At 37.5% G+C, this 12,555-nt stretch overlaps 1 protein-coding gene across 2 annotated transcripts in view; it reads right to left on the bottom strand.

The window, feature by feature from the left end:
• CLTC (clathrin heavy chain) overlaps positions 1-12,555 on the bottom strand; it is a 61,840-nt gene that overhangs the window by 39,436 nt on the left and 9,849 nt on the right. For both annotated transcript variants that reach the window (XM_079905172.1, XM_079905173.1), the window contains exon 2: positions 2,164-2,371. In XM_079905172.1, coding sequence (XP_079761298.1) covers positions 2,164-2,371 — 208 coding nt within the window. The remainder of the gene's footprint in view (positions 1-2,163; positions 2,372-12,555) is intronic.

The following is a 12,555-nucleotide window of genomic DNA, read 5'->3' as shown; positions in this document are numbered from 1 at the left end:
TACCTTGTACCACTAGCACATAAGAGAAGTGCATGCTACGTTTAGTTGGTTTAAGATACAAAGGGAAGGTAGGGGTGCTGGAGAAAAGGAGAGGGAGACAAAGGAGGACAGTTTCAGATGTTAATATACTAGAGCTAAGAACAAAATTCAAGCTTCATCCAATTAAGACAGCAAACATTTAGTAAAAGAAGGATGAAATTTGCCTTGAATGTTAACAGTTCACTGAGTCAGATGCAAAGGCTTGTACTTATAATTTGAAATCCATCACAGTCCGAAAAGTGATTTGGTTTAAATGACTAGAGGTCAAAAGCCCACGGCTGACACTAGGCTATCTAATTCAGATTAGTCCTTGGAGACTAAGGAAAACTCCATTACTGAGCCATAGAGAATCTGGCTCCTGAAGAACAAAAATTATAAGATAGTATGGGGGTGAGAGTGGGGGTGGAGAGAGGGATGGGACGGGACACAAAACATACAGCTTTGTACCACGACCCTTCCTAATTACTACATGGGTAAAAGCTTCTTCCATAAAATGAAGAATGTTATTCCCATCCCACACAATATGTAAACCACAACCAGACTTGAACAATTGTGAGAGTTATAGTCCTGTTTATAAAAAGAAACCAAGGGATTTGAAACTGGATTCAGAGGGAAGCAGTATTTGGGAATGACGTACTTTCCTCTGCTGTCTTCCCCAACCCCTAGTTAATTATACATTTTATTCTTTACATGAAAGGGGTTGGTGGGGTGGTTTCGGGAGGAGGGCAGGGATGACAGCTTAACTCTGTAATGTAGACATACAGGCACAAATCATTTCAATTTATTCTTTTTATAGAACAGGACAATAACTAATACAATCTAATTTAAGATAACTCACCATCTGCACACATAAGAAAGCATTAAGAAATGTGATAAAATAACAATAACATTAAAAATAGCAAAGAATTTTGAGAAAATTAAAACGATGGCCTTTTAATAGAGGTGTGAGAGCTGCTAAGCAGTTGAATTTAAATTCTTTAAGGAGGCTGAAGGGAGCTTAATACCTTAAAGTATAATATGTATTGTTTAATGGAAGCAAATAATAGATCACTGCCACAAAGCAAGTATCCCAGGTAAAAGCTGGACCATCTTTCCTTGAGATGAGATCAACTCCTATCTTGGATATGTAATGGAGACTTATTTGTTTGAATATGCTTGCCCCCCGACCCTCAGCCAACCAATTTAATCTCCAACCAGAGTTACTACTAAATACAAAGTATAAATCATGTGGGAAAAAAATGTATTTAAAAGTCTATTTAAATACTTCAGCACCTCTAACAAGTCACCCACAAATTTATCAAGAAATTACTAGGAATCTGAACTCTTCCTCCTACAACCGAGAAGAAAAACGACAAAGCAAAAAATAGGCAATTAAATGTGCCTTTCAGATTCAGCCAGTTTGTTACCTAGCCCTCTTAAAAACCCGTTTTAAACGGTCAATTTCACTCAGTCTATAGTTCAAAGGCAAAAAATTAACATAGACTCCCAGAGAGTATGAGGTTCTCTGAACTCTGTTTAGATTGACAGGCTGTACAGTTCCCTGTTGTGACAATTAAAAAGTTAGTCTGAATAAACTCTAACACCGTTGATTCCAAAAATTTAATACCCACCTATACACACACACACTTTTAAAAATGAGTGTAAATTCAAGCCATTTTTAGAACTTGATAATCTAAATGAAACACAAGCCTGAAGCATAAAAAAGGCACAGCATGAAGAGCAAGTTTATCATCACAACAAACTTCTGCAATGTTTAGGTGCTAATATTAGTAAAGTACATTTTATTCCAGAATATGAATCACTAATTTCTTATGTCTTCTGTATATGGAGTTATGTTTTCAGTACAATCTTATCACACTGTAGGTATAAAATTTAAATTCATTTAATCTAAAACTTAAAATTTTCCAAGTAGATCTTATGCGTAGAAAGTAAGACATCTCACAGAAATATGCCTAGTAAGTCATGAAAGTAGTTAAAAATCAAATACAGTAACAGCTTTAACTTTGCAGATCTATTTAACCAAATTTAATCAATATACTAAAAAAATAGATCCTAATTATTGTATTTGAATAAATTATACATGGAAAAGAGTTTTAAGAAAAAAACCCCACGATCTTTTTATACCTTTTAGTGCAATTACTTTGCTGGCTGGATTCATGATGGCGCTGTCTGCTGAAATTGGTCTTCGAATTGGATTACTTGGGTCATTCATATCAATAATTACCACCTGGGCCTGCTCTCCTACTTTCTCTCTAATGCAGATGAATTTGTCTGACTCCATAGTCAGGGTACTGAAGCCGATGTTTGCTGGGTTTATACCCAGGTTTTGGAGCTGAGGGAAAAAAACAAAAAATATTAATAAATCATATTACAAAGCGAATTAGAAAGACTTGATATTCATGTATTGTTATCATTACAAATCCTCACTTAACCATTATTGCTTCAAGGTCAACAGTGACAACTCCATTGATTCAAGTGAGGCAATTACTATAATGGACCTTCTCTCTTCCAACAAATATGGCATTCAATTGTTTTGTTATAACCTTGTAGTTGTAACTTGAGATGTATAACCCTCTGTTTACAACTAAGAGGCAGAATAAATAGATACAAAGATAAAGGAAAGAGCTACATCTGAGAGCTAGCCTTTATGGGTTAAGGGACCTGAGGTAATCAATGCTTCTTGGTTTAAGATCTTTGAACTACTGCATCTGTCCTCTCTAATCCCCTTTAGCAATTAGTAGTTACTTGTTCATATGCATTGGACCTCAGGAATCTGAAAATTAAATTACAGCATAAAATGAGAGATTTAAAAATTTCACAGGGTTCTTGGTCTAAAGGAACTTGGATTAGCCAGAGCAGACAAACAATACTTTGCAAAAAGTGCCAAAACCAAGATAGGAAAAAGAGATCCTGTCAAAGGAGGCCTACAGGCAAGGGAATGAACGTGAACGCTCAACAGAAGGAAGAACAAATGCTAAGGCCTAGAGATACAAAAGTGTGGTCTGCTAAGGGAACTGTAAGTACTTTTGTAACATTGGGAACATAGACTATGAAAGGCTTTCAGAGTAGAGAATTAAGGTTATAAACACAAGCAAGGGCTAGACTGATAAGCTAAATGTACCCCAGTAAGAATTCTGAATTTATTCTATAGGTAAAGGAAGCTACTTAAGGATTTTAACAAGGAAAATAATGGAATCAGATTTGCTTTGTGTACTCAGAAGCTATTAAAGTATTTGCTAAGCGAATATATAGGACCTAAAGACAGCAGGTCTTTGAAAACTAGTTAAGTGTATTAAGAACAAAAGGCACTTGTTAAAAGAAGACTTCTACCAGAGTGGGTCATTTCTCTGAGTGACTAAATGTAGTATAATAGACTAAGTACCACTCAAAGGCTATCGGAAGGCTTTCTTAGCTTTGACCAGCCTAGGGTTTTTTGTTTTTTTCCTTTCCTCCAATAGATAACAAATTCACATAGAACAAAATCAAACAAAAATTTAAAAGCGCAGGAAGCAAAAAAAAAAATCAAGTCTTCCTCCTGCCTTTGTTCCCCAGATAGCCTATTTCCCTTCCCAGAGACCATCACTGTCACTACTCTCTTGTGGACTGGCTGAGCCAAATTAAATGTATTTAACTTAAATTCTTTTGTCAAACTCTTCTGCCAATAGTGCTTAACTATAACCAGACCAGGATCTCAAAAAGATATAACATAAGATTAAGAGACTACATTTTACTTTCACTTCCCTCTTATACCTCAATGACTGCAGGCACAACCAATTATGAAGTATAGTTACAGTAACTTAAGTCACTGAATACCAGGGCAAGGAGGCAAGCAATTGTCTAACTATTACCACAAACATGGTAATAAAGTAGAAGATTAACTAGTTGTACAAGCTCAAGTATCTGCTGCAGTGCAAGGCAAATACACAAGCTGTGAGATATGTAACTTATATATGAGTTTGGTTACAACAAAACTTTATGAATTATCAATTTTAATTTCTTCCTAACTTTAACTTTTAGTGACTTTTAGTTTCAGAACTAATGGAGGAAGATAAATATAAGTGGTCCTCAACAATATATGAAGACACTGTGTGTGGGCTTAAAGGAAGCCTTGTACAAACCAAATTGTTCGTCTAGTTTCACGTGAGGTGGGTACATTCGTTTTTCTGAGTAGACCAGTCCTCAGACTCTTAAGCTTAATTGATAGCTACCTTTCCAATAATTAAAAAAATATTCCAGTAGATCCTAGAGCTCCCAGAACTATATATGTAAAAGCAACAAGTTATCTTCTAGACTACTCTGTAAAATAAGAATTCTATGCTTCTAAGTCACTACCAAGCATTCACCTAAGGCGATTTTGAGTCCCAACTGTCACAGCTTAAATCCTACAATGTCTGAGAAAGTAAAAACAAATAGTGTTAGTCAAACAGTAAAATTAAAAGTAAAACAAGGATGCAGACCACAAACACTACTAATTGAACCCATAAATGATTCTAATAGATTCCTTTTCACCCCTCCACATAAGAGGCAGGTACAAGACAACTGTAAGAGAAGAAAACACTATTAGAAAAGGCAGCAAAGAGGAGGAAAAAAGGTAAGTCAAGAAATATGTGTTTCTTATTCCCAGCTAGATCTCCAGATAAATGCAGCAAGAAAGGCACATGTTGTCAAAATTCAGCACTGACCTTCAGCCTCAGAGCTGTTTTATTTGCAGAAAAGGCAAAGATCTGGTTCAAAGCGGGTGGGGTTCCTGTACTCCTCACAATTTAGGTAATCCTTATTTTCTTTTCTCATTAAACACATTCTACCAAGAAAGCTATGCATATATATATTTTTAGTCTTCTCTATCAAGAATGTACTCCATGTGAAGCAAACATACACCCTTTATTTAAAAAACAAAATTAAACAAGAGGTAGATGGCAAATTCTCACCAATCCACATATTTAGACATTTTAAGGAGCCTACTTAAGTAATGCCCATTTATACAACTAAATAGGAAACTTCTCCTTCCTAAAAAGCCTATCCCAGTTGTTAGGATAAGTGACAGAACTTCAAGTGACCTATTCCTATCAGTTAACAGAAAGTTACATTTGCTCCCTTCTCTTCAAATAATGTCAGTAAGAATTTTTCCTTACTGGTGATACTTTTCAGTGAGAATGCCCAGAACGCTCACCAATTCTTCCCATATTTTCCTAGGATATGTTCAAAAGGAAAACATCCCAGAACAGTCATAGGACAGGTCACCATCATTAATCACAATTCTGGGTTAGGTGCACTCTTAAAATAGGATCATATAAAAGGATCATAAAAGGATCATATAAAATAGGATCATAAAATAGGATCATTATCACACATACTAGATAACTGTGTCTAGCAATATTCATACAGATTAAAACTTTAAAATACAACATAGGGAATTCCCTGGTGGTCCAGAGGTTAGGACTCCGTACTTCCACTGATGGAGGCCCGGGTTTGATCCCTGGTCAGGGAACTAGGATCCCGCAAGCCACTCAGCGCAGACAAAAAAAGCCAAAAAACACCGTAATGTTTTTAAACAGATTTCATTTTCAAAACAGCACATACTAGCCATAAGATATTCTAGTCAATCATAAAGGTCTGATGGTGTATGAGCTATCGACCACAGAAACTGAATTACAGACTGTAGAAGAAACCACTAATAAATTCAGAGACCGTATAAGCATCTCCAAACTTGCAGCTATTTACAGAAAATATACAACAATATCAGAATTCTGGCCACATTTTTTATCCTCTCAATTGGCAAAGTGTTGCTACTGTTGAAGATGGGGACATTCTATTTTGAGATATACTTGGAAGTTTCTATAATAAAGTGTTTTTTTTAAACTTCAAAGAACTTTTATTTTGCTGTTATAAAATAAGACTATGGAGTCAATAAACTTAGGCCCAAGAAAAGGGATTACTTTTTCTGAATAGTTATTACATGTACATGGCAAATAATTCATACTATACAAAAGGGTATATACACTATGAAAAGTCACCCACTCCACGTTTCCAGTAATACCTCTCTCCCCCTAGCAATTAGAGATACTTTTCCATCCTGGATATCCTATGCACACATGAAAGTATGTATTTCCATTCTCCCTTTAAAAAAAAACACTAATGGCACATGCACAAAACTGCTCCCCCTTTAAAGAAAGCCACCCAAACTGTGTAATTTGTTTAGTTTCCAGGCTAGATTTTGGACACTGGTCTGTAAGTGGCAATACTGTAGGACTTGACACGTAAGTCTAGTTCAGATTCCAAAAAATAAGTCCAGTTGTCCATCCCTCAGTATCCACTGGGGATTGGTTTCAGGACCCCTCGCAGATACCAAAAATCCACAGATGCTGGAAAGTCCTTCATATGGATGGGAAACCACAGATATGGAGGGGAGGGCTGACTGTAAATATTAATAGATTTACTGTTAATCAGCACACCCAAAACTCTGGAGTGCCCTGGAATTACATTTTACAAACGATAAAAAAATGATTCCTTTTCCCTCTGCTCCCCTCCTCACCCCAATTTGGATTAACATGCCAAGAGAAAAAAGTGAGACACTGCATTCTTAGTTTTGAAGTGAAAAATAGTGTTTCAGATTCCCCATAACCTAGAGAACACAGAGGGTTTCTTCATTCAAGTAGACAATTACTGTACAAATGTTTAACTCTGATTATAAACTACAAGTGCTATCCAGAATTAGTTCTGTGGATTCCTCATAAGAGCCAAAATGTCTGGGTTTAGCCCTAGTTTTGCCACATAAATGATCATGGGCAAATCAATTATCTCTGTATATCCATTTCCTCACCTGAAACATGTGAGATGATAGTACATATCCCACAATTGTGAGGATTTAATGTGAAGTGCTTTCAGAGCAGTGCCTTACACATAATAAAACTTCAATAGATACTATTAGTACATATAACACATCAGTAGTTAGGCCAGCTCAAGGTAAGCTTTTTTTGTATTTGCATTTTATCTGCTTAATACAGCTGTCCTAGAAGTTGGCTGAAATTCTGGGTGTGTATTTCTTTTGATTACTGATAAAAGATTACTGGTCTCTGGGTGCTTAACTTATTAGACACTGAATTTTTGTTTGTTTTTTCTTTCAAGAAAAGGAAATTACTTTTTAAAATTTCCAATTCTGCTCTTTAATTTGCCTAACTAAATTTAGGTAGAGGGACTTCCTTGGCGGTCCAGTAGTTAAGACTTCGCCTTCCAATGCAGGGCATGCAGGTTCAATTTCCGGTCGGGGAGCTAAGATCCCACATGCCTCACAGCCAAAAACACCAAAGCATAAAACAGAAGCAGGGGCTAACCTGGTGGCACAGTGGTTAAGAATCCGCCTGCCAATGCAGGAGACATGGGTTCGAGCCCTGGTCCAGGAAGATCCCACATGCCACAGAGCAACTAAGCCTGTGCACCACAACTACTAAGCCTGAGCTCTAGAGCCCGCAAGCCACAACTACTGGAGCCCGCGTGCCTTGAGCCCGTGCTCCCAACAAGAGAAGCCACCAAAATGAGAAGCCCGCGCACCGCAACGAAGAGTAGCCCCGGCTCGCTGCAACTAGAGAAAGCCTGCGTGCAGCAACGAAGACCCAATGCAGCCAAAAATAAAATAAATAAAATAAAATAAATAAATTTATATTAAAAAAGCAATATTGTAACAAATTCAATAAAGACTTAAAAAAATTTTTTTAAAATAAAGTTAGGTAGAGAGCAGAATCTTCAAAATCACATAACATGGCATCATGTAACATATTCATGCTAAGTAACCCTATTTTATTTCAATTCTTATTTTTAGGGGCACTATGGAACAGTATTGCTAAGGCTTTCTAACAAACTTGGCAAATATGTCTCCTACACCTTCGTTTAGGGAGCAAGCCGGGAAAGCTAATGCAAACAAAAGGCATAAGGTCAGTATCATAAAAAATTCTTTACTGTAAAGAGCTCAAGGCTAAGAAATAGAAGGTGAAATGGAAAGCAGGCTCAGCGTTTCTCCCCTTAGTGTGCAGAAGAGTTGAAACTACCTGGTTCAGAGACATACACTGCCTCTTTCTCTCCCTTCTACCAAACCTTTCCAAAACCAAAATTTCCCAACTTTTCCTAATCTGCCCATGCCCCACAATTTCAGATCCATTTATCCAACTAAACCTTAAGCTCCTCAAATAAAAGAACTTTCTTAAAGAATGAAAGCCTCTCCCATCTCTTCTTTTCAATATGCCTAAAATTCTGGAGGCCTAAATATTCTTACACAGAAGGACAACATTCCTTTACTATATGTATACTGCTAATTACTTTTCAGGACAATTATAGATTAAAAGAGATTTATGAAACCCAGGAGTCCAACACTAATATAATAAATATAAAAGGAAAAGTTGTTTCTTGGAGAAGAAAGCTAACTTAAAAATGGTGAAAGACAGCAGAAACTAACACAACATTGTACAGCAACTATACCCTAATTTTTAAAAAAAATGGTGAAAGATCAATGGAATTCTTTAAAAGTCAGTATTTTGCAGTCAACACAATAATTGATTTGGGCAAGGATCATCAATGGATATTAAATTAATGGATGAAATTTTGAGGAGTAACACATATTTACAAAGTCTCAAAATATCTCCCGGGCTTCCCTGGTGGCGCAGTGGTTGAGGGTTCTCTTGCCGATGCAGGGGACACGGGTTCGTGCCCCTGTCCGGGAAGATCCCACATGCCGCGGAGCAGCTGGGCCCGTGAGCCATGGTCGCTGAGCCTGCGCGTCCAGAGCCTGTGCTCCGCAACGGGAGAGGCCACAACAGTGAGAGGCCCGCGTACCGCAAAAAAAAAAAAAAAAAAAAAAAAAAAATCTACGTCTTGAAATACAAATAGAGTTTCAGACTAAAAACAACTAAAGAAACTGGACAACTCAATGCAATTCATGATCATGAGTTTTCTTTTGATATAAAGAACATTATTGGAACTGATGAAATCTGAATAAAGCCCGAGATAACAGTATTCTGTTAAAGTCAATTTCTTCACCTCGATTACTGCAGTATGGCTATAGAAGACCATTTTGTTATTCTTATTAAATACACACTAGGACTTCCCTGGTGGCGCAGTGGTTGAGAGTCCGCCTGCCGATGCAGGGGACACGGGTTCGTGCCCCGGTCCGGGAAGATCCCACATGCCGCGGAGCGGCTGGGCCCGTGAGCCATGGCCGCTGAGTCTGTGCGTCCGGAGCCTGTGCTCCGCAACGGGAGAGGCCACAACAGTGAGAGGCCCGCGTACCGCAAAAAAAAACAAAAAAAAAACAAAAAAACCCCCACTAAAGTATGCAGTGGCAAAGAGACATCACATCAGCAAACTACTTTCAAACAGTTCAGTAAAAAATGTACGTAGAGAGGCTAAAGAGGATAAGTCAAATGTAAAAAATGATAAGAACTGACACATCTGGGTAAAGTGTACAAAGAATCTTTGTACCATTCTTCAAACTTTTCCGTAAATCTCAAACTCTGTATGAATAAAACGTTTCTTACAAGAAACTTAAGAGTCGCAACTGAAAGCAACATGTAGATCTTGCTTGGATCCTGCTTTAAAGAAACCAAATAACATTTGGGGCCAATGTGAATTCGGACTGGTTTTTAGGTACTGAGGAACTGTTAACTATTAGGATGCTATAATGATATCGTGATTGTAAGAAAATGTCCTTATCTTCTAAAGATGCATGCTGGAATATTTATAAAATGTCACAACAGCCTGAATTTTAAAAAATGTTTAATTAAAACAAAAAAGCAAATACAGCAAAATATTATTAAAAATCTAGATGATTGGGTATATGCTCTTCCCAGTATTATAAAACCTTGCAATTTTTTTTTTTAAGTTTTAAAAGAGGGATGAATCTCTGCTCTTATAGGTTACAGAACTTGAAAATTACATTGCAATTGTAGGGATTAGACTTTTATTAGGCAATTTACCTGTAGGGCAGGAAGGAAGAACACAACTTCAAAAGGTAAAGATGAAAATCAAACCATTCAAAGAGTGACATAATTCCAGAGAAAGAGTTTATGCTCTGTAAAGGAGCTGTATAATGTCTGCCCTATCAGAACTGAGAGGTTTGCTACACTGTCCAGTATGGCAGCCACTGGTCCATGCAGCTATTTAATTTTGTTCAGTAAATAAAATTTAAAATTCAGTTCCTCATTCACATCAATCTCATTTCAAGTACTCAACTATCACATGTGACTACTGTATTGGAAGGCACAGAATACAGAACATTTCCATCATTGCACAGTTCTACTGGAGAGCACTGTTTTCAGAAGTTTTTCTTGGGAATCCGACAAGGAGAAAGGGAGAACTTCTTTTACATTAAACTCTGGTAAAATATAAAGGCTAGTTGGCAAAGAAACACTTTCATCTTATATAAGGATTTCTGACAAGGGGAAGCAGGGAAAACTAGAACTTTCAGGTTTCAAAGTCCAGATATCTGTGGGAGGCTTTGGGGAAAAAAAATCTACAAAGTTCAATGGTAGCACAAGAAAGAGCCCAAGGAACAGCACACCTAAGTCTCGGTGCCTCTTTCAAGAAATCACTAAACATTCAAATAGCTAAGGCCCAAGTTATAAGGGACTGAGAAGTACTGAGAAGGTACAGATAATAATAAGATGTAATTCCTTCAGAGAACATGAGAAAAGAAAGGCCCATCTCTGTGCCTGAGAAACTACCACTGCCTCAGTTTCTAAGATGCTCATCAATATCATAAAGCTTTTGGGTAAAGAGTATACAACGGTAAGATGAATCCCCAGTTTCAACAATGTTAACTGTGAAAGAGATTGTATTAAAATTAAATCTGGTAAAAAAAATTGTTTTAACTTCAGCAGTATTAGATTCAGAAATCTAAGTTACATACTCATCAGTTTTTAATGCTTTAAGCTTTGTTTTTTCTTGTCTTGGTTTTGAAACTGTACTCGATTTAATTGTACATGTGACAAACAGAAAAGAGAAAGTGTCCATCCCTGTTTGAGGGGGAGCAAGGCATGCCTAGGTGCTGCACAAAAGGTTTTAAGTGATTTAACATACAGCAAGCACTTAGAACACAGTGGGGGCACATAAGCACTCTATTTTAGGGATTTCTATCCTTTTACAGTTATTTAGCTCTGGGACTATGGTATCATGACAACTATTCTAAAACAGGTTGGGTCTGATGTCATGCTACTAACATTACATAGTCAAATCCAGGGAAGCCCAACTTGCTTTTTTCAAAATTCTTGTTACTAAAGACAGCTAGCAAAGCCTTCTTATATCAAGGAATCAGGAAACCCACTGATGGTGAGTCAGCATCTTAGTAGACTACATTAGTGATCAAACTATGAAAATATTGTTAAAGGAACTGAATGGACTCTCTCTCTCTATCTATCTATATATATATGTATATATTTAATCCAATAGTATACATGTATTAAAAAGGGTAGAGGGACTTCCCTGGTGGTCCAGTGGTTGGGACTCCAAGCTTCCACTGCGGGGGGTGCGGGTTCGATCCATGGTCGGGGAACTAGGATCCCGCAAGCTACATTGTGCAGCCAGAAGTTAAAATAATAAAATAAAAAGGGTAGAAAATTCTGGCATATGACAATTCAACCAAGGAAAACCAGACTACTTTTTCAATGCCCAATTCTCTGACTGGCTAAAGATGATACTCTCCATCAGCACAACGTCTGTCTCAGCAATCAATCACAGTTGTGTCTGTGCCTACAAATATCACATAATTAAAGGAGTAATAAGTTTGCTTTGAGCTTACTAATTTCAACCAGCGCTTATTACATGTGATCAGATAGGAACACTCATTGGAAATAGACTTCTTTATAAGCACACCCGGTAAGTATGCTTCCTAATGAATGACTAGTAGACTCAGAACAGAACTCATTTACCAGCTGAAAATCAAAATACATTAAAATTTGTGTTTATGGGGCTTCCCTGGTGGTGCAGTGGTTGAGAGTCCACCTGCCGATGCAGGGGACACGGGTTCCTGCCCCGGTCCGGGAAGATCCCACATGCCGTGGAGCGGCTGGACGCGTGAGCCATGGCCGCTGAGCCTGCGCGTCCGGAGCCTGTGCTCCGCAACGGGAGAGGCCACAACAGTGGGAGGCCCGCGTAACGCAAAAAAAAAAAAAAAAGAAAATTTGTGTTTATGACAGCATTATTAAGGATTATGTTTCACAATTAGTGCTTGGCTTTACACTTTCCAGTTCCTTCCTCGTTTCATCTGAATTGTTAGAATGTAAAGGAAGCATGTACAGCTACTGTATTTCAGACAAGGACATTTTGTGCTATGCTCTATGTATAATCCTATTTCAGTTACCTTTTCTGTAAATGAATCTTGTATCTTGACAAAGACTTAAGTGTTACTGCTATAGAGTTAAGAGGTCAACAATTTTCGAGTCCTGCTGATACTTGGATGTCACCCAATACAGATATTTTTAGGTGCTTGAAGATGTGGTTAACTTCCTATCCCAAGGATTTCACTCAGCATAA

Source organism: Stenella coeruleoalba, assembly GCF_951394435.1.
Source record: "Stenella coeruleoalba genome assembly, chromosome: 19".
NCBI lineage: Eukaryota > Metazoa > Chordata > Mammalia > Artiodactyla > Delphinidae > Stenella > Stenella coeruleoalba.
The sequence above is the reverse complement of the archived record's forward strand: the minus strand, read 5'-3'. Positions and strand labels throughout refer to the sequence as shown.